Here is a 23,417-nt window from a genome sequence, read left to right as displayed (position 1 = left end):
ACTGGATTAAAATATTGTTGATCTTGTGAACAAAACATTGTATCATTTGATACATGTGCTTTAAAAAATTGATATATTGTTTGATTAAAATCACTGATTTAAATCGTTTGATTTTTTTTTTTAATCACTGATTTAAATCAACTTTTTCCATTTTTTACGATTTTTGATAAATTTAAGATGAATTGATTGTTTTACTTCATTCTTAATGCTTCTACAACTTTTGGATACAATTAAAATACCTCTATGATGTCACTTTATCTATTGCATGCTAAAAATTCATCTTCAAGGTGCAGAATTCAACAGGTTTGTTCCCCATGAATTTTTTTCAAAATTTTTTCTTTGAAATTTTCACATGTAAAAACATGTTTTGATTTTTTGTAAATACCTGGTAGGATTGTGCATATGACTAGCATTCCACTGGTACTCTTTTGACTTTATCAGGGGGTATAGCAGTTCTTGGAATCAAAATTTTTTTTTTAAATCGATTTAAATCAAAAAAATCTGATTTAAATATAAAAAATCCGATTTTTTTTTATTTAAAAAAAAAATCAAAAAAATCAACAACCCTGATATAGGCTCTTATATATCATGAGGTGAAGTGATTTCTTCTCACAAGGAATAAACATGCATCTTATATTCATGAAGTACCAGTAGAAGCCAACATGTGGCAGGATCAGATTTGGCAAATGTACAACTCGGAACATCCCGACTGAGGAGTGGCTGGTCAATATACTGATGCCAAGGAAATTGCCACTCAAAATAAAAACATGTGGTACCATCGCTTCCAGTACTTTATATAACATTTTATAATTGGTTTGCACCTGTAAGTTGGCCAACATGTAAAATAGATGAAGATGTTCTAGCTGCAAAGGAAGATGACATTGTGTTATTTATTCCAGTTGAAACCCATACTAGCCGCAGTTTGTGACCTTCGCGGACTTTATAGTGAGCGTGTAGCACATAGCGCATAGTTCAACGGAGCATGTACTCTGGATAGTATACTAATACTATAGCAACAGAGCTCAAAAGTATAGTGCTAACTGCTAACCCATACACTACTTGGGTTTTATTTATTGATTGGCTCCAAACAAAGGACTTGAACCGGTGTCCTTCAACGTAATCATGGTGCAGTGCCATCCATTCAATCCATTCAGTGCATTTGTTATGTGTGTGAGACGAACTGCTGCTGTAGATCGCAAGCATGCTTTTGTTGAATGCATTTGAGTAGTCCGCCATATTTACAGTATGATACGTCACAGTGTCAACACCCTGTATTATAAATATTTTTTCCATACAGCTCAATACTCCGTTGAAATCAATATTCTATTATTGACCAGATAAAGAAAGTTTACATATGTATTGTGTTATAGGGCTTGCACCTGGAACTTAACTGAATGGGCTAAACATGTTCCTTTATACCTATAAAGTAGAATTGTAATTCTCAAAATTAAATATATCACAATTTTTACATTGGATTTCAAAATCTTTACTTCTAAAATGCAGTAAAAGATATCCACAGCAAGCTGCAAGGCCCCGCTAATTAGTGTACTGCTTTTCGAGTGAGTGTACTGGAAACAAAACCCTGGTTTTACCTGGAAAAAAAATCGATTTTCTTGTAATAGAAACATCATATGGGGTACTAGAGCATACACAAATCGTAATAATGTGTAGAATATAGAAACTCTGTGTGTATCTCATCATGATAGTCATGGTATGCTTAGCCTGAGTCGCTCGGCCTATCTCGAACAAAATCGCGATGCGTAGCTGTTGAAAAACGAGAGGAGTCGCTGTACTATCATGGCAATTTTTGACACGAAGATATAGGGATGATGACGATGTGCGTCATATACACAACCTCTATAGGATTTCCTACAGGTACCTTTGTAAAGTTAACAAGTTAAGAATAGTGAAAGGGTATTTGTAACTTGCTAATGGTATGAGAGTTATGACGGGTTATTAAATGTTTAGTGAATACACCCCAGGTAGTGCATTTCTAAACCCATCCTTATGCTCCACCCAAACTCCAACATTGGGCTTAACAATGGGTTCAAGAACTTGCATGTGTTGAAAATGTTAGCGAAATTTACCCTGGACTGGTTATGCCCCTTATACAAAACTTATGTGTGATAACTGCACGTAGTAGAAGTAAGCATTCACACTAGGATCCACAACATGCTCATCTGTCAGGGCACAGTTCTTTAACCCCAATATATTTGCACATTCATTGAATGACCTTTGAAAAACTGGGTACAAAAACTCATACTCTGCAACTTGAGGGCAAATGTTGCATTATGATTGTTTAATTGAGGTTATTGGACTATGCCATTGGGATGAGGTCATTGTGGTCCATAGTGTCAGGTAAGGGAGTCACGTAGATTCCCACCAAAGGCTGTGTCTGACATTTCCTTCATAAATCTCTGCCAAAATAAACCATGATTAAGCTGTCTTATTTCATTTACTTTTATTTACTATTGCAATTTATTCTCAAATAAATTAAGTTCTCAAATTTGCAAGGAAAAGTTTAGCGACCACACCTCTAACACAAATTACAAAAATTAAGCATGTGTTATGTATCAGTATGCTGTTCACAACGAGGTGTAACATAGAACACCATGAAAAAAATATTTTATTACACATAAATCAGTGACACTTACGAAATAATTCATAAGTCATGGGGAAATACAATAGCTTTGAGGTAGAATTTTGTGGATTTCTGTGCAATTATAATACCCCCGATAATACCTCTTTTAAGGACCTCTTTTAAGGATGATTTAGGTATGTTATTTTTTAATAAAGGTGAAATTTCTGTTTCCTCATCTGTTAAAACACAGGCACAGCTTCTAAAAATGTCAAAATATAATGAGCTCATTCAAAGGGCATGGAGAGCACTCTAAGAATCAAGTATGGTAAACAAATCAAGTTATTTTGAGTATATGGTTATCAATTCCACAGAACAAGCTCTTAAATCATAAGTGTGAAATATTTACAATTAAGGAGGAGCACTTCATTATCATATGATGTCCTCAACAATAGAGGAGTGAGTCGAAGTGGCGCACGGTAATTTTAATATTGTTTTCACATAAATCTTGGACAAAAAAGGGTGAAAATACCCAATCTGGGCCTTTAAAAAACCTTACAATCCAGGAGCTTCCTGTGGCGCTGCCCCCTGGACCCCCGATAAAGCTTCACCACTGCACCATACTCGCTATGAGCATGCTCCAACTCACAAAGTCCTTTAAGATGAAATTTTCCAGTTGGCACTTTGTATAAACTAGTTGAGAAGGCCTGCTCTATACCCTCTAAATTCTTAAGTTTGTAAGCAGTAAAGATACACTTAAAAGTCATATTGTAACATTTCCATAAACATCATGTACATACTGTGTTATGACCATCGTGTACACGTTCAACTTATACTTGTATCATAATAATTAAACGTCTTGTTCAGACGTATTATTCAAAATACTCAGAATTTTGACTAAACTACAGTCTCAAATTTTGTGTAGAATATGTTAGTTTACAATCCTGTAAAAAACTGAATTTTGAAAAATATCATGGCATCTTCCTCAGCAAATATTACAATATAGCTTTAATCTTCAACTTGTTCAAAGTTGTTCATTCTTTAACTAGACAAATCTCAAAAAAGTATTGGATCATTCAAATTGAATGTCATAATGCATTTTCACAAGAATTTCCTTGGCTATATTCCAACCTCGCCTCAACTGTTAACTGACATGCAATTCCCTTCCTCAGGTATGCTACATCTTTAAGGGATGGGGAATGAACGTTTGGACAGTATTTATTGTGGGACATTAGAGCACATCAGACATATCGAATTGCATTTTGAATACTGAAGAATGTCCTTCTGATATCAAATAATTTTGATTTTTTGAAATTGCAATGTAATACACATTTTATGGCAAATCATTAAAATTGATATTTTTGATATTTAACAGTACTCAAGTAAACTTTATAAATCTGATGATTTACACTTAAAGTGTATGTAGGTGGGATGAAAAGCAGACGATCAATTGAAAATTTTGACCTTTCGTATTGAAGATATGGATTTTTTTTCCCAAAACACACCAAAAATTAGGTCTTTTGGGGAAAAAAATCCACATCTTCAATATGAAAGGTCAAAATTTCAATTGATCGTCGGCTTTTCCTCCCAGCTACATACACTTTAAGAATATATCATTAAATTTATCAAATTTACTTCGAGGACTGCTATATCTCAAAAATGTGAAAAATATCAAATTTTAATAATTTGTCATAATTTGTATATCGTGAATTTCAAAAATTATTTGATATCAAAATTTAAAGACATTCTTCGTATTCAGAATGCAATTCGATATGTCTGATGTGCTCTCATGTCCCACAAAAAATACTGTCGAAACGCTCAAAATGCTCATTCCAGATCCCTTAAGTTATCTTATTATTTTTTATAAGGACATGACTTTTGTATTATTGTACTCAGAAACATACATCAAGTTGGCAAGAGTTTCAATAAAGCCTTGGGGATATCAAACCATGACAATGCAACTTGTATAACATGTTGTCTGTTTTCTACAAAGGAACATAGATATACACCTCCGCTTTCATTGAGGTAGACAGCAAAATAGTGGCATTCATTGGGTTTAAAATGAGACATTTGGATTCAGAAGCCATTTCTTGTCACAAGTGGCTTCTGTTTCTTGGTTCATTGGGAATTTTTATAAATCTGGTTTTGATGTTTATGACAAACCATGTTTTTGATGCTAAATTACCTCTCAAACTGCACTGACTTTTTATAACAAAAATATCAACTAATACTGTATAAAAAGTGTACCTTTCGTACTGAGCTTCATATGTTCATGACAACAAGAGACTTTTCAAGCTAAGTGTACTACGTAACTCATCTTATTTTTGTTATTTTTTTAAGGGCTGGGGTATGAACGTTTGGACAGTATTTATTTAGGGACATTAGAGCACATCAGACATATCGAATTGCATTCTGAATACGAAGAAAGTCATTCTGATATCAAATAATTTTGATTTTTTGAAATTAGCAATTTAATACACATTTTATGGCAAATCATTAAAATTGATATTTTGATATTTAACAGTACTTGAAGTAAACTTTATAAATCTGATGATTTATACTTAATGTGTATGTAGGTGGGATGAAAAGCCGACGATCAATTGAAAATGTTGACCTTTCGTATTGAAGATATGGATTTTTTTTCCTAAAACACCCAAAAAAATTAGGTCTTTTGGGAAAAAATCCATATCTTCAATATGAAAGGTCAAAATTTTCAATTGACCATCGGCATTCCTCCCTGCTACATACACTTTAAGAATATATCATTAGATTTATATAATTATCGAGGACTGTTATATATCAAAATTTGAAAAATATCAATTTTTTATAATTTGTCATAAAATTTGTATTATATTGTGATTTTCAAAAAATGAAAATTATTTGATATTAGAAAGACATGCTTCGTATTCAGAATGCAATTCGATAGGTCTCAGGTGCTCTCATGTCCCACAAAAAATACTGTCGAAACACAATAAACGCTCATTTTAGATCCCTTAATGTGCTGAAATTGCATTTTCTTTGGTATTATTAAGCCTAAACCCTTTCCTAAATTCCCAATCCTGCTCTTCCCCACTGATCAATGTTGGGTACCACTAGGCGCACATCAGTAAAATGGATTCAAAATTGATTTACATTACTAGCTTCTACTTATTTGCACCCTTGTTTTAAGGAAAAACAAAATATGACTGGACTTGTTGGGAAAATTTCTCTACAAACACAATTTTTAGCTCTAGTTATATTAATTTTCTAGCACCTTTAATGTAAGCACCAGGATATAACTTACGTTATCCTTCCCCACATCAAGTTGGCACTGCTTATAATGAAGCCTTGGGGATATCTAACCGTGACAGTCTAACTTGTATAACGCATTGTCCGTTTCCTTACATAGGAATACATGTAGTTTCCTTCATTTTCATTGAAGACAGAAATCTTCAATGTTAGAACCTTTATCTTTGGATGTTTATAATATAAATCAATCAAGCAAAATGCATCACTTGCTGAAGGGAAAAATCATTTGAATTTCCAGGTTCGGATCCTGGATGCTCAGTGATTTTTTTCATTGCCTGTCATATTTTATGTAGGACCTATGCAGCGACTTGTGTGAAACAGCTTTCTCATAATTAAAGGTCCGTAACCTGATCAACAACATCACCCCCCCCCCCCATTTTTGTCATTGTTAATGAGTTTTTGGTAACATAAAATAGATAATATTTTTCTCATAGCTATCCTGAAATTTGACGCTCCTAGTCGATGTATTTCCGGAGAAATCGGAGAATTCATGCCAAAATAGCTTCCTTGGTGGCTACCAATTTCTGGAATTCTGGGCAGGCTTATCGTAGATAATTATAGTCTCCTCAACAGCTAATTTGGTTTCGCGTTATTCACACTGTGTGAAAAGAGCGAACCACACTAACTGCCGAGGAGACTTCAGATCGACGACGGTAGTATAAAGCTCTAAAATTACAAAATGGGTGTAGCGGGTTACGTGGTGCAGTTGGTTAGCGTGTTGCGTTTTTATGCAAGAGGTACCCGGTTCAATACCCGGTAGCGGCAGGTTTCTTTTTCCTCTCCATTTTTAACCCAAACTTTTTTACATTCATTTGAAATGTACATATTGCAAGGGGAAATATATTTTGTTTCCTTTTTTCTGAATCGGTACGAAAAAGATTTTAAAATGAAAATTATCCGTTTAATACGGGCATTTGTCGTCCATTATGCCATAATTTATACACAAAAATCTATCATGAACGATATAAAGACAAACATGAAAAAAATGGTTGTGGGGAGTGGTATATGAAAACTATTGTCACAACTTGGTATCGGAACATGGACCTGGTGGAGCTTGGTTGTCAGTGCAACCACACACACGCATGGCACATGACAAACGGGAATTACGGCACATATTGTTGCTTGCCTGCCCAGAATGCAGTTCACCCATACCAAGGTATTGGATTGCAAATTTTGCTATTTACTCACATTTACGCTGAAATTGTTCTCGTTTTTTCACAAAGCTGCATTAATAAGGGGACGATATTTGTTAACTATGTAATTTCAAAGACAATCCATATCCAAAACCAATATGGTTACCCCCTTTAAGAAAAAAATCATGTTTCATTCTTTCATTTTATTGTTCTTTTGATTACAATATGCTACAAATTCCATCAAACTTGGTATTGTAATTATTAAATTAGAATTGTTTTCATGGTATTGAAAACAATGAAATTCCTATGAATTTTACAACGTTTTTGGACATCACATCTGTAGGCACATTTGAACTAATGTACTGTAGTGTTATTACCAAATTTGCCCAAAATCATGGATAAAAAAAACTTATATATTATAAATACAATGTACCAATAAAAAAGTCTGATTTTATGTGTAAAATCTCAACTGCTCCCAAGTTTGTTCCCTTATAACATTACGTATTCAGAGAAGAGTTACATCATTAGCCTAATATGATATTTGCTTAACTCATAGTATTTTTTTTGTTTTTCTATTGTTTTTTTAAACAAAAAAGTGGTAAAAATACTGGACAAATAGAATACATATTGAACACTCCTTACATATGATTTGAGTATACAGATATAGATTGTGATGGGAAGGGGACTAATTTTGGCTGTAAAGCGTGTAATGCAATTATTACATTAGGCTAGATGACTTAATTTAATATAAAGTATACAATCATAGGCCATCAATCCTGAACAAGGTTCACTGAGGAATAAAAATAACTGGTGCACTAGAAACCTGAATTTACAAAAATTTACAAATACATTAAACAAAAATAAGTCAAAGTACTTAACTACTTTTGAAAGCATGTCAATCATAGACTAATACAGACTTTTTTTTTTCCGACAGCCAAAGTCTCTGTGCATTGTATGCTGTGAATTCACGCATATTCATGAGGGCTGATTGTTCAATTGTGCTGTGTCTAACAATCACGCCAGCATTGTGTGCCTTTGCATATACGTAATAGAGCATTGCGTGTCTTCGCGTTTACCCCAAAGACGTTAAAATATGCTGTACGTGGGTCACAGATTTGCCTGTCGCATTTCATGGAACGATCAGCCCTCATTATCAGGTGATGCTGAGACTTTGACTGTTTGGAGTTTGTCTGTATCTCTTTAGTCCATGCTTTAATCCATTTGGTTGATTTCAATATTGGTTTGTGAACAAGACACAAAACTAAACACTTATCAAAAGTAAAAGTATGTCTTCGGGGAAAAAAGTAGGCCAATATATAAGAAAAGGATATCCAACGTATACCCTGCTAACAAAACAACAAAAGATACATGGCATGTAGCTGTATGTTTGTGAAACAACCCTTTTTTATTTTACTTTCTCCACATGAGTAAAAAAATGTACTGAGAAAGTTATCAATTTTTTGTTACCCTCCCAAATTGCCTTTGGCAGGTTTAAAGGAGGACGTCCTGATATGAATTCAACATATGCTATTTCCACTTAGGTTGAATGATCTTGACCCCCACCTATCATGTTGCATGCAAGTATTCCAATCCCTTTTGATACCAGTGCCAAAATGTGCCTTTAAAGGCCAACAGAATACTGTGTAAATAAATAAGTGGGTTAATCCAATTTAAACACATTTTGGCTTACAAAATCCACACAAAATATCTTTAAAGGGGAAGCTTCACTTTAGTAGTTCTTCTGAGATGAACCAAACCTGCCTGGTTATCCAATTAATCAGTGACAAGGTTATCTCTACATTTGACAGGTGCTAATTGATGCAATAACATTAAAACATCAATTAGCACCTGTCAAATTTAGAGGTAACTTTGTCACTAATTTGATAACCAGGTAGGTTTGGTTCACCCCAGACGAACTGTTGGGGCTTCCTCTTTAAGCTGTAATATTTCACACAGGTGTATAAGAAAAATACGTACTTTTCCACTGAACAAAATCTCCCTTTTGAAAAAGAGGGGATGAAGTTGTTGATCAAATCATCCTCCTCAGTTTAAAATTAGAAAATCTTAATATGTGACATGATCAAGAGGAATGAGTCGGACGTCGCTAATATTGTTTTTGAGATATTGGCAAAAACAGTATTCAAATTATTTTGTTTTTTATATTGTTTTCAGCCACTGATAAATTGCTCACAACTCGATTTTGATGGAGTTTGCATCAACATGTAGCATTCTTAAACTGCCACAAAACAATGTAAAAAACTTCTAATTGAAAATTGCCGACATGTGCCTTGATCGTGTCACATATGAGAAAGAAATTTTATGTCATCTGCACAGGTAAAAAGTGCGACGAAAGGTGGGGTAGATCATACATTAATGTAGGTCCTTAGGAATATCTAGATTACTAGGCTTAGGAGAAATAGATATAATATCCTGTTGTGAAATTCCAGGCCTGAGTCTACATCCCATCACTATGGCAATGTCATGTACTGATGTGAAACTTCTGTTTCTACCTGTTCTCTTCTCATCACAAAACTGCCATGTCACTTTGGTTTCAAAATAGGTAGATGGATGGCTACCCAGCTGCACAGCTGTACAGAAATTGGTCCCAATTACAACAAATGACCACATAATGGGCTGTCCCAGTTAAAATGCACACTACTCCTGTGGAAGATGTTGGATATATCTACCACAGGGGGAGTATGATTTTCAAATGTAATTGGTGAGGGTTATTTATCATTTTGAAACCTGTACTCCCCCTGTATTATCATATTATGGCTTTACCTATATCATCCACAACTGTATTTCATATGGAAGTTACCTAATTGTCTATTCTATTCGAAACTCATACTCCCCCTGTGGAAGACTTTAGCTAAATCTTCCACAGGGGGAGTGTGGATTTTAAATGGAATGGCCCAATGTCTGACCCAACCTAGTTCACCTGAAACTGTATTTTTTGTATTTTTAGCCGAGGTATCTATAGTAGACTTCTTTGACATCACTGTGCAAGGTGCACATTACAACCCATCATGTTCCATTTAGATAATTAGGTCACATTATCCAGTGCAGGTTTACATTCCAAAGCGTTTTTGTTTCAAATGGTTTTTGCTCTCAAGTACTTTGTTCTAAAGGTTTCTGCTCCAAAGGACAAGGATTGTTTCTCCAAAAATACCATTCAGAAGGGTTTTAACATATAACATAGACCAATGCCACTTTGGAATAAAAAAATCTTTCAGAGTAATAACCCTTATACCATTTTTAGATTAATGCTCTTTTCGGAATAAAACATTTTCACAATTTGAAAAAAACTTATGCCTACTACTTTTTGTCAAGGGTATCTTACACACGAGTGTAAAAAACATTTCTGAGAGTGACTTTTCCAACACTCAATGACATAAACACAAATCAATTGGCAAACTTGATTCAATTATCCTCCATTTTATTGTAATTTGATAAGGGTCCCATGTTCAAAAATAAAAAACCTAAATTTCAGAAATTGTTTCTGTTAATACCTTTACCACAAAGGTAGATTTGCCGACAATCTCTGTCTTTCATAGGAACGGATCACATAATCTCTTGGAATGGATCATTGAACCAGAAGTCATATTCTCTCGGTCGGGGTTGTTCCACTTACCCATTTCTCATGTCTGTCAAAGGGGACACCCTCACGATATATCTCTATTGGTTTGTTCAGAGCCTTTCAGTTCCAGCCAATTTTCTCCACATATAAGACAACAATTTGCTTTTCATTTTGTAATTAATGGGAGTTTTATTCTCCTGATTAGAAATCGAACTTTTTGAATTGTTTCACCAAGAGGTATTTATTTTATGACATGTTTTGTGATTTCCCCCATTAAGTGCAACATTAAGTGTCCCTTCATGTCCGAGGGCGTGAGATGGAACAGCTGAATCCCGGCAAAAACAACCAATGGGATGAAATGATCCATCGCTAGTGACGTCATGCCAACCGACTGAATGCATTCCAAATCTATCAAGGCATGCATTCAGTTCTTTAACCCTAATGGGCTAATCCATTTAAAGCCTATACCCCCTGCGGAAGATTTTCGAAACATCTTCCACAGGGGAGTATGAATTTCAAATGGAATTAGCATATTACATAACTCTATTTGAGACTCACTCTCCCTCTGTGGAAGATTCAGGTTAAATCTTTATCAGAGGTTACATCAACTTCAAAATATAGCTGCCTACAGTTTGTGGCAGGGAAAAACGGCAGTTATTTACATTTCGAGAGCATGCATAGCGTAAACACTGAAGTGGGGTTTTGATTGGCTGATTCAATCGTCTGACAATCATAACAACAGACCAATTATCTTATTAGTTGATCACGTTGGTCGGCGTAGATCGGTGCGCTTGTAGGGAACACAAAGCTTCGCATATGTCGCTCATTAACAGGGCACTCGCGTCAATCTGGGCAAGAGACTGCCGTTCTTCTCTGAAAACAAGTGTAATATGTTCATTCCGTTTGAAGTTCATATTCCCCCTGTGGAAGATATTCCAAAATCTTCCACAGGGAGTGTGGAATAGACCAATAGGCCTGTAAACTCACTGAATGACCTGCAAATGAAATCACTCGGCCAATACTTGCCATATTCAGGGGGGTGGTTCAAATCTAGAAATATCCTGAAAGTGGTAGAAAATCCTGAAAAACAGCATGTAATTGGACTAAAATACCCACAAACAGACTGAAAATCAAAATCAAAAAATTATTGTGTAAATTTTGGCCACAAAAAATCCTGAAATCAGAAAAAATCCTGAAGAACCACACCCCTGCATATTCCAGGGCCAGAACCTATTAGCTACATGTATTATATATCATAAATATAATTGTGCTATATTACTGCATGATTTTATCAGTTCAAAAAAATATTTTTGTATTTCATCATGTTATAAACAACCACAGCAGGAAAGAATGTAAGCGGTACTTGTTTGTTCTAAAATTCATAAATACAATTAGTACTGGAGGTTAGGAAAAATAATAATGGAGTATCAAGTTACCATAACTTTACATATTTAACCCAATAGATTCTATATTTGATTAAGTATTGAATGTGCCATTTCTGGATCCTGTATTTTGCTTTACGTGTGCTTATTATAACTTTAAAGTGACACACAGCTACTTTGCCAACAAAATATATTTCAATTTTTATCCCCTTAAATGAAACCAAATAGAGCTTTCAAACCAAAAGTTCAGTTCAAGGAAAAAGATAAACAATATCCAAAAAAGAATTACTTGTGTATGAAGGCAACCCCAAATTAAATCGATGGAATAAATGGCATTACATGAAGTGATCAAGTAAAATCAGTCAAAAGTTGGAAATTCTAGTTTACAGTTATATGGGGGAACATGTGTCAGCAGTATTTCTTATGCATTCCCTTGTTTTGATGATGACCAAACTTCAAATAACTTTCTAATAATAGATTATAAAAATTCCTACTTTGATTTGACCCGACTGATCAAATCACATACCGTATTTACTCTATTAAACTCCCCCTTCTATTAAACACCCCCATCATTTTTCAACAAAAACACGACCACAATGCAGGAGTTTCCATGCCATAGCATGTAGCAGCATCGAAAGTATATCATGAACATGAAATTCCATCTACAATTCCTATGGTAATTTACATTTCCATCCAATTCATCGCCAAATTATAGTAGAATGTTCATATATTTGCAACTAAATAAATTGCATTCATTCTTGTATGAAAATTCACTTGCAGACCCAATTTTGTAGTATTTTCTGATAGTATGTGGTCCCTGTATAGGCACCACCATGTTGTATTTCAAACTGGAATTCAGGAACTTGTATTTCATAAGTTTTTTCAATGGAAATACACTTCTAATAAACGCCCCCTTTTCGAAAATGCAACCCCCCGGCTGTTTAATGGAGTAAATACAGTATATGCAATTTATTTGAGGCTGCTGTATTACAATATATTACAAAATATATGAAGAAAAAGTTGCAAGCCCAATTCAGCAGCTGGGTCAGGTATGTTTTTTTAATCACAACATATACTTTCAGAATAAATATCAATCAGCTGGCATAAGTTTTGAAGGTCAAAATTAAATGACTGTACGAGGGGGTATCAAAAAGTTTTAGAAATCATTCAGAAGTGAAGGAGTTATATCGATGAAAATTTGTCAGTGTAATCACTGGTCCTTATATAATTATGTACATCATCGTCCAAAAATGGTTTTATAAGTATGTTTACTTTCTTTACAGGTGGTGCTATGTTTACTTTCTTTACAGGAGGTGCTAGATAGGTGGTAAGTGCATAACCTGCAAGATGGAGAAAATTGAGGAATGCAGCGTGATTAAGTTCATGCATTTGAAGAGTTAGGCCTACAATACCCAGAAAATCTATGATGAAATGAAGCCCGTCTATAGTGATGACTGCCCGTCGTATGGCACTATGGCACATGTCTCTTACAGATGATCCAAGAAGCGGACGTCCATCACTTGGGGATGATGAGGCCACAGTGAAGAAATTGAAGGATCTTATCATGAAAAGGTTATGAGCTTACCGCACCACCTGTTAAGAAAGTAGATATACTTATGAGACCATTTTTGGACCATAATGTATATAAGGACCAGTGATTACACTGACAAAGTTTCATCGATATAGCTCCTTCACTTCTGGGTGATTTCTAAAACTTTTTGATACCCCTTGTATATCTCATCAAGACAGATAAATGTCCACCGAACTGACTAATGACTTTAATTTCCTACAATTTTATTTTTACTGTGTCAAGGATTACAATTCAGTCCTATATAATTTACACCTGCATCCTTCTCTGCATGGGATGATAAAAATGAATATGTGACACAATCTGGTCCATAGGGGCCAAAGGAGGCATTTTTGAAAATCGAGTTACTGTAATTATTACATTATACATACAATAGGCTATCATTTACTGAAGACACCAAAGGTCTAGCATACTTGGTTCTAAAGTTATGAAGTTTTTTGATGCCTACTTTCATATGTATTTTATTGTTTTCTTACTCCACATTTTTACCTTAATCTTAGTTTCAAATTTGAAACTCCCCCTTCTATTAAACACCCCCATCATTTTTCAACAAAAACACGACCACAATGCAGGAGTTTCCATGCCATAGCATGTAGCAGCATCGAAAGTATATCATGAACATGAAATTCCATCTACAATTCCTATGGTAATTTACATTTCCATCCAATTCATCGCCAAATTATAGTAGAATGTTCATATATTTGCAACTAAATAAATTGCATTCATTCTTGTATGAAAATTCACTTGCAGACCCAATTTTGTAGTATTTTCTGATAGTATGTGGTCCCTGTATAGGCACCACCATGTTGTATTTCAAACTGGAATTCAGGAACTTGTATTTCATAAGTTTTTTCAATGGAAATACACTTCTAATAAACGCCCCCTTTTCGAAAATGCAACCCCCCGGCTGTTTAATGGAGTAAATACAGTATATGCAATTTATTTGAGGCTGCTGTATTACAATATATTACAAAATATATGAAGAAAAAGTTGCAAGCCCAATTCAGCAGCTGGGTCAGGTATGTTTTTTAATCACAACATATACTTTCAGAATAAATATCAATCAGCTGGCATAAGTTTTGAAGGTCAAAATTAAATGACTGTACGAGGGGGTATCAAAAAGTTTTAGAAATCATTCAGAAGTGAAGGAGTTATATCGATGAAAATTTGTCAGTGTAATCACTGGTCCTTATATAATTATGTACATCATCGTCCAAAAATGGTTTTATAAGTATGTTTACTTTCTTTACAGGTGGTGCTATGTTTACTTTCTTTACAGGAGGCGCTAGATAGGTGGTAAGTGCATAACCTGCAAGATGGAGAAAATTGAGGAATGCAGCGTGATTATTAGTTCATGCATTTGAAGAGTTAGGCCTACAATACCCAGAAAATCTATGATGAAATGAAGCCCGTCTATGGTGATGACTGCCCGTCGTATGGCACTATGGCACATGTCTCTTACAGATGATCCAAGAAGCGGACGTCCATCACTTGGGGATGATGAGGCCACAGTGAAGAAATTGAAGGATCTTATCATGAAAAGGTTATGAGCTTACCGCACCACCTGTTAAGAAAGTAGATATACTTATGAGACCATTTTTGGACCATAATGTATATAAGGACCAGTGATTACACTGACAAAGTTTCATCGATATAGCTCCTTCACTTCTGGGTGATTTCTAAAACTTTTTGATACCCCTTGTATATCTCATCAAGACAGATAAATGTCCACCGAACTGACTAATGACTTTAATTTCCTACAATTTTATTTTTACTGTGTCAAGGATTACAATTCAGTCCTATATAATTTACACCTGCATCCTTCTCTGCATGGGATGATAAAAATGAATATGTGACACAATCTGGTCCATAGGGGCCAAAGGAGGCATTTTTGAAAATCGAGTTACTGTAATTATTACATTATACATACAATAGGCTATCATTTACTGAAGACACCAAAGGTCTAGCATACTTGATTCTAAAGTTATGAAGTTTTTTGATGCCTACTTTCATATGTATTTTATTGTTTTCTTACTCCACATTTTTACCTTAATCTTAGTTTCAAATTTGCCGCCTTTGGCCCCCATGGACCAGATCCTGTCACATATGGGGGTTTGTGATAAATAAACATTGAGTACTATATAAGTAGAAATTTACACTCTATATTCACTACTGCTCTTTTTGTAGGCTTTACCCAAAATTAACTAACTGTACAAAAAATATTTATTTTAAACGGGCACTTCATGATTTCAAAAGCCTCATCCCCAATTTATTCAAAAAAAAGTTGAGATTTTTATACTATCAGAAACCTAGACTACATAATGTTATTGTGCATAATCTTACTTTGCAGATTTGGTCCTTGATAAAATTACATCACACTGGCCACTGTGGCACTGTAATCAAATGTTTGAATGCAAAATACAATGCAATGTCGATGTCTGAATCAAGTTAAATTTTGGAAATAAGCTTTTTTTGTGGATATATTGACCATAACCTAAAAAGAGGATGCTAAAATCACGAAATGAAAAAAAAAATGTTTTAAACTGTTGCAAACTTGCAATATGAGAAAATATATTAAGCAAAAATTCCCACTTTTACAAGTTGTCTTGTTTGTTATTGAAGACATAAAACATGCTTACCATGTTTCAGTACCAAATCTCAGAATGACATTTTTGCTGAACCATGAAATGGTATCAGCCTATAACTGTCTATGTTACTAGGTTACTAGGTCCCTAACTAACCTTTTGGTCTGAAATGGACATATCTCTAAATGCCACGAAGGTATGACCCCATGAGTGGTGTCATATGAAAGAGGAAAACATAAAGAATATAATAACAATATTTCCAAACGTCAGAGGTCATCCAGGGGTCACAGGGGTCAAAAAGGTCATTTTAACCGAAAATGCTCCGATTGAGCTTAAATTTAAATGCAATGATCCTTATGACATTCTAAACATGTGTAAAACATTTTAAAATTCATTTAAGGTCATTAAGGGGTCATAAAGGGGTCAAAGGTCAAGTTTTTCAAAATGTTCCAATTGAGCTGAAATTTTAATGCAATGATCCTTATGACATTCTAAACATTTAAAAATATTTCAAAAATTCATTTAAGGTCATTAAGGGGTCATAAAGGGGTCAAAGGTCAAGTTTTTCAAAATGCTCCAATTGAGCTGAAATTTATATGCACTCCGGGTGACAGTGGTATAGGCCCACCACAATATACTGCTGAAGCCACATGGTTCAGCTATGGTGCGGTTATCGCTCTAGTTTGAAACATACACTGTAAAAGTGCTAATTTTGTGTGTGATATTTTGCACGTTACTGATATTAAACTACTAATTAAACTGTTTAAATTCATGATTATGACTTTTCATTATAATAACATAATTATAATGGTACATTTTCTTATTTTGGTAGTAGCTGTGAATGTTCCGGAATGTTCCACAAAAAATGTAATGGCCTACACATACATGGTAATGGCAACTATACTCTGATCAGCTTGTAATAGGCGGTACTCATAACATCATGGATTAATATAGAATAGCGTGCACACAGCTGGTTACAGCACTTTCGCGAAGTGCAGTTTGCATATTGCATGACTGATGCGCGCTTTTATTAATTTACATGGGCATAAGTTGGGACTTAATTGACTTGTGCAGTTGCAAAAACTGAATAATCCTCCCCTATTACGAGCTGATCATAGCAAGGTGTTAAAATTTCATCCTTTCTTTGCGACAGTTAAATGGCAATACAAGAAGAGATTTCAACCATGCAAGGCACATTGGTATAATGCTTAATCTTTTTCAAATTCCACTATGTAGAAACCACTTTGTACTATGACAGAACATCTTTGAAAACTGGCTTCATCCACTTAAATCCAGTTCTTGCTGCCTTTTCCAGCTTATGAAGTTCTACATCTGACAAATGAATATCCTGCACATTCTCCACCTGATATCCTTGGTCATGTGATTTTACAACTTGTCCTGATTGGTTCATTGATTGAGCATGCTCAGTGTGATGGGCATCATCCTCCATATCTGACTTGTCAGATTCATCCTTTTCACCAAGTTCATCTTCAGAGTCTGAGTGGACCATTCTGCAAGTAGGGAAAACAAGTATTCATAAAACCAATACATTAAATAGGATAGAATTTCTTATTGGCAGTTTTTTGCACTAAACAGAGAAGAATCACTTTAGGTGAAGGAAAAGCTTGGTCTCAGAAGAAAATGAAAAACCCCAAAAGCAGTGTGAACTTCTAATGTTTTTGAAATGACCATGCAAAGGGTTAGTAGGGCCAAACAAAGTCTGCATATTGATTTTGCAAGAGACAAAGCTGCATAACCTGGAGACAGGGAGGAGGGTAGACTGACCACGAAAGAAGATAGTGTTGGGAGAAATCAGGATGAAAATCAAATGTGGTGTAAAATCAGCCTTTCTTTGATCCTGTTTCCCTCAAACCAGACATATTTTTCTGTTACCAGGGTCTTGCCCCTTGGAACAATCAGGATGGCTTCACACATGCTGGGACCGTTCCCCAGAAACATAAGCTTCAATGTTGATACTTGCAGAATGTACAGTTTCCAGCGGGTAGATAAATTATAAACCAAAAAGTTGAAATTGAATATATTTCGCATCTGACTCATTTTACTTTATGATGATGATGCAATCCCTTTTATGAAAGTCAATTACAAGAAAATAATATTAAATAATCAAATTAAGTAATTAAAGAGCAAATTCAACATAGATAAGTCATACGTTTGAGAGTAAGAAAATCAAACTTGGATTTCATAACCTTTTCCCGCCTAATTATTCAATCAGGAAGGAACCTCGATGGAAATCAGTGCTAAGTCAGGAAGTCCAGTTATAACTTGTGCAAGCATTGGCTATTCCATTTAAAAGCCACACTACCCCTGTGGAAAATTTAACTAGAGTCTGCCAGAGGGAGTCTCAATTTTGAACAGAATGCGCAATTGGGTAACTTCCATTTGAAATACTTACTCCAGTTGTAAAAGATATAGGTAAAGCCATAATACAGGGGGAGTATGGGTTTCAAAATGATTAACTCTGACCAATTACATTTGAAAAACATACTCCCTCTGTGGAAGATATTTCTAAAATCTTCCACAGGGGGAGTGTGGATTTGAACTGGAATAGCCCAATGAAAAGTAAGATACACTAGGATCCACAACATGCTCATCTATCAGGGCACAGTTCTTTAACCCCAATACATTTGTACATTCATTGAATGACCTTTGACAATTTGGGTACAAAAACTCATACTCTACAACTTGAGGTCAACTTCTTTTGCACTATGATTGTTTAATTGAGGTTATTGAACTATGCCACTGGGATGAGACCATCATGGTTCATTATATAGTGATATCTCTTAGCTGGGAGGCACTGCAAAAACAAACAACACTCAAAGTGTGAAATTTCTCATCAGCGTTGAAAGATTGAAAGATTTGCCGTCTGGGGAAATTGAAATGCCGAAGACAGTTGTCTGCGACCTAATTACTGCTAGCAAAATTAATTTTATATAAAATTGCTAAAGTTTCAAATTTGTTTGACCATGAACATTGTGTGTAAACATTGTTTATTTAATTTTGACATTTATTGGAATCAAACTGCATCCTGAAAAATTAATGTCTTTAAATCAAATAAGTCGATGTCAAATGCGATTGCCAAATGTTACAGTTGATCTACATGTACATTTACAATTGACAGCATATTTACTTGAATGCAGCTGAAATGGAACTTAATTGTCTCCTTATAAATGAATTGGCTACAATCAGAGTGATTCACTTACTGGAGTGGCCCAGTGATTTGAGTGACCTGATTGGGACTCTGTAGGCCTACTGTAGTTTATTGATTGGTAAATTTTGTCTTGTACCATATGTCATATATATATATGGCCCTGGCAAATTGGCGTATGAATATGTCTGACATATGCCATTGTGTACTCGACGCATAGAGGGTTAATTTGAGTGCAGATTATAATTGCTAATCAAACAAAATTTGGAACAGTCTTTTTTAAAACACAGAAAAACACAGAATTTGCAAAATGTGTGTACGGAAACAAAACATAGATTCTCCGAGCACTACTCGTGTGTCACAATCTGGCCATTGGAGGCCCAAGGAGGCATTTTGAAAATTGAGTTACTATAATCATTACCTTATACAAACATTAGGCTATCATTATACTGAAAACATCAATGGTCTAGCATACTTGGTTCCAAAGTTATGAAGTTTTATCATGCCAATTTCCATATTTATTTTATTATTTTTTTACTTCATATTTTTGGCTTTATCTCAATTCCAAATTGCCGCATTTGGCCTCAATGGACCAGATTGTGTCATATATATCAAGTGATTTGAATCTCACCTGGTGTGAGCATCTCCTGCAGGTGGTAGCATTGTCTTCAGGAAGGAACTGCATAATGTCTTAGCAGGTGGCAGGGTGTGTGCTGGACTACTCAACATCTGCAGTAAAACACAATAATTAGCTAGGGTGAAATGATACTCATACATAGCAATTAGTACAGACAGATAGGGTTAGTCAATTACAGTTCATCATCATAATCAATTTAGGGCAAATAATGACATTCAACAAACTTTGCTATTTTTTTTTAGGGAAATGTATACTGGTTACCATTGTTTCAGATTGTTTTGATACCACAAAATACAAAGGATACGGAAAAACCACCATGCCATTTGAAAATTAATCTTTGTTTTGTTTCACATTTTTGTTTACTTTTTACACCGTGGCGAACTGGCAATTCCGCGCGGGACGCCTAGCGTGGTCAAAAGTTGATCGCGCACCGGCGCAGTGTTTTGCGTTTGGGTGCTGATGACTCGAATGCTGGATCCAATATCGATTGATTGGTGATGTCTGAGAAAAGGGTCTATACAGCATACCCAATATCACACACATTGTTGATCGTTCCCCAGTTGTCTCATTTTGTCAAAAATACAAACAGGATTTCTCCAACGGCAAAGAGTACAAAATACAGACTGTATCAAAATGATTGGTGCTTGTCAGTTTCCAACATCCAGTGATTCTAAAAAAACAATGCCTCACCAAATTTCAACAAAAGATCCACCTAACTGATCAGAGAATCCAATGCTGCATTTGAAAAGAAGCTGACTTTTCAACAAGCATAGGAACTGACAGATACTCATCATTTTGATCTATAGAGCCTGTATGAAACACAAATTAAAATTCTTCTTATCAATATCACTTTAATCAATCTAATAACTAATTGTTATTTAATCCGAACCACCATCTTATCTATCACATTAATTATAATTATGTAATGCTTATTAACAAAATCTCTTAATGCAAACCCACAATATTAAATTAATGTTACAAAATTACCGGTGCTTAATATTATTAATCATTATTTCGTGACAGCACCGGTGTAGTTTACAAAAATAAGGTGGAGCTTCTCGGTGGCACTGATGTGGTAGGGAGTTCTAAAGATACTCGGGCATTTCAAAGTTGAATTAATGTTGTTCCAAATCTAAAATTGAATTTCAAAGTTGTTTCAGCATTGAAATAACTGGGAAGAGACTAGACTAATTCCAATCAGCTGTCTACACTGTGCATGTACTGTGTTATGCTTCGTAGTGACAACTGATTATCTTTCAGTTCATATTGTGACAGACTTCTGATAATATTCAATGTGACTTCCGTTGTGCGCTATAGCGCGACTGACTAGCTGCACCCGTGTACCGCGTCGCTGTACCGTGCTGTTGTGACAAGATCACGTTCTAAAAACAACAAACTCGGTCAAAAGGTCAATTTGGACACAACTGCGCATCTCTATGCCACAGGAATCCTGTTGCAAAATCTGTCACTTTTTTTCCACATACATGTAGATTTCTCAGTCGTCAATCCAGAAGGTTGACAAATGAGGGCAGCAGTCTAGGAAGAGACTACAAGAGAAAAGTACAGAAACTAGTTTGGCTGGACAGGCTTAATTTCTGTTCACACAAATTAGTCACCAAGTTTACAAATCAAAGAAACAAATCCACTTGATATAATTAAGTTATTCCACAACATACATGTCCATTAACACTCCATAAGCCTGTATTACATCCTTGGATTATTAGCAAGATTTTGCCAGTTACTTAGTCCGCTAAAATCACAATATCTAAATCATTTTTGTATTTGATTTACAGGCTTAAGGGATCTAGAATGAGCATTTATGGCGTTTCAACAGTATTTTTTGTGGGACATGAGAGCACCTCAGACGTATCGAATTGCATTCTGAATACGAAGCATGTCTTTCTGATATCAAATAATTTTCATTTTTTGAAATTCACAATATAATACAAATTTTATTAAAATTTGATATTTTTCAAATGTTTGATATATAAGGGTCCTCGAAATAAATTATATAAATCTAATGATATATTCTTAAAGTGTATGTAGGTGGGAGGAAAAGCCGTGATCAATTGAAAATTTTGACCTTTTATATTGAAGATATGGATTTTTTCCCAAAAGACCTTTTTTTGTTGGTGTTTTGGGAAAAAAAATCCATATCTTCAATTTGATACGAAAGGTCCAAATTTTCAATTGATCGTGGCTTTTCATCCCAACTACATACACTTTAAGTATAATTCATCAGATTTATAAAGTTTACTTCAAGTACTGTTAAATATCAAAAATATCAATTTTTAATGATTTGCCATAAAATGTGTATTACATTGCAAATTTCAAAAATCAAAATTATTTAATATCAGAAGGACATTCTTCGTATTCAGAATGCAATTCGATATGTCTGATGTGCTCTAATGTCCCACAATAAATACTGTCCAAACGTTCATACCCCTTCCCTTAACGTATCAATTTTTTTACACTTTCCTGCTGGGGGAGGGGGGCATAGCAGGCATAGCCCATTCTGACCTTATTCCTTCTGCTAAATTTCCTACCCATAATCCTAAACATAAACCTGTCATAAAATGTACCTCTAATCCAAAAGCCTTCCAGTTTAATGCATGTCACAACATAAACCACAAATACCGTATTTCCTCAAATAAATGCCACCGGGGGCGTTGCATTTTCCAAACGGGGAGGGGGGAGCGTTTATTAAAGGTCATTTTTAGAACGATAATTCCTGTTAAAATCATTAGGTACCAGTAAGCTTAAAACGCTGAAATGACGAACTATGAACTAGAAACACTGACTTCTGGTTCACTCACGGATTACAGATCAGGATTTTCGAAGTCATGTGTGCAACTTGGTAAGCTTAATACACAAGATAGCGTGGAAATATCAGCATTTTTGAAACATCTTGATTGAAAAAAGTGGTGGGACGTTTATTTGAGGGGGGGCGACTATTCGAGGAAATATGGTAATTTAAATATGTTGCTATAAATAGTTGCTCCAATTTTCAACTTCTTTCCATACAATTGTAGGAAACCCAGAAAACTTGAAGATTTACAGGCCAGGTGTAACCCAAGGGAATTTGACATGTACTTTTAAATTCAATCTTATATTTGAGCATTCAGAATTTCAAGATGTTGAATCTGTAATGTATAAATAGTCAACTGCTTCTTTTAACATGCATACTTCCATACCAGTTATGGGAGGCCTTCAAGGGTGGTCTTAACACTGGAATTATGGAAACTTTTGAGCCTCATAAAGTTCTGCTAAATTGTTGGTCTAAAGCATATAAAAATATTTACATATTTAGAATGGTAAAGACTTGTCAAATCTATCAGTTAGGTCAAATTTGGGCAAAAATGCTTAGTTCCATGGAGGAAATGAAAAAAAAAAGTTTTTTCAACCCAAATTTTTCGGGAAACCTGGCAAACATTTCTTGAGTAAAACTTTTTTTATTAATTTTAAGAATTACATATCTAGGAC

The 23,417-nt window shown here is 34.9% G+C and overlaps 1 protein-coding gene across 1 annotated transcript in view; it reads right to left on the bottom strand.

Moving 5' to 3' along the window:
* Window positions 1-16,945: 16,945 nt before the first annotated feature.
* LOC140151020 (WD repeat-containing protein 75-like) overlaps window positions 16,946-23,417 on the bottom strand; it is a 36,135-nt gene continuing 29,663 nt past the window's right edge. The window contains exons 16-17 of the mRNA XM_072173210.1: window positions 19,929-20,026; window positions 16,946-17,642 (exon numbers count right to left, since the gene is read on the bottom strand). Of these exons, the coding sequence (XP_072029311.1) occupies window positions 17,381-17,642; window positions 19,929-20,026 (360 nt within the window). The 3' untranslated portion in view covers window positions 16,946-17,380. The remainder of the gene's footprint in view (window positions 17,643-19,928; window positions 20,027-23,417) is intronic.

This window comes from Amphiura filiformis, chromosome 4 (genome assembly GCF_039555335.1).
Source record: "Amphiura filiformis chromosome 4, Afil_fr2py, whole genome shotgun sequence".
Lineage (NCBI taxonomy): Eukaryota > Metazoa > Echinodermata > Ophiuroidea > Amphilepidida > Amphiuridae > Amphiura > Amphiura filiformis.
This window is presented reverse-complemented; position numbering and strand designations above follow the sequence as displayed.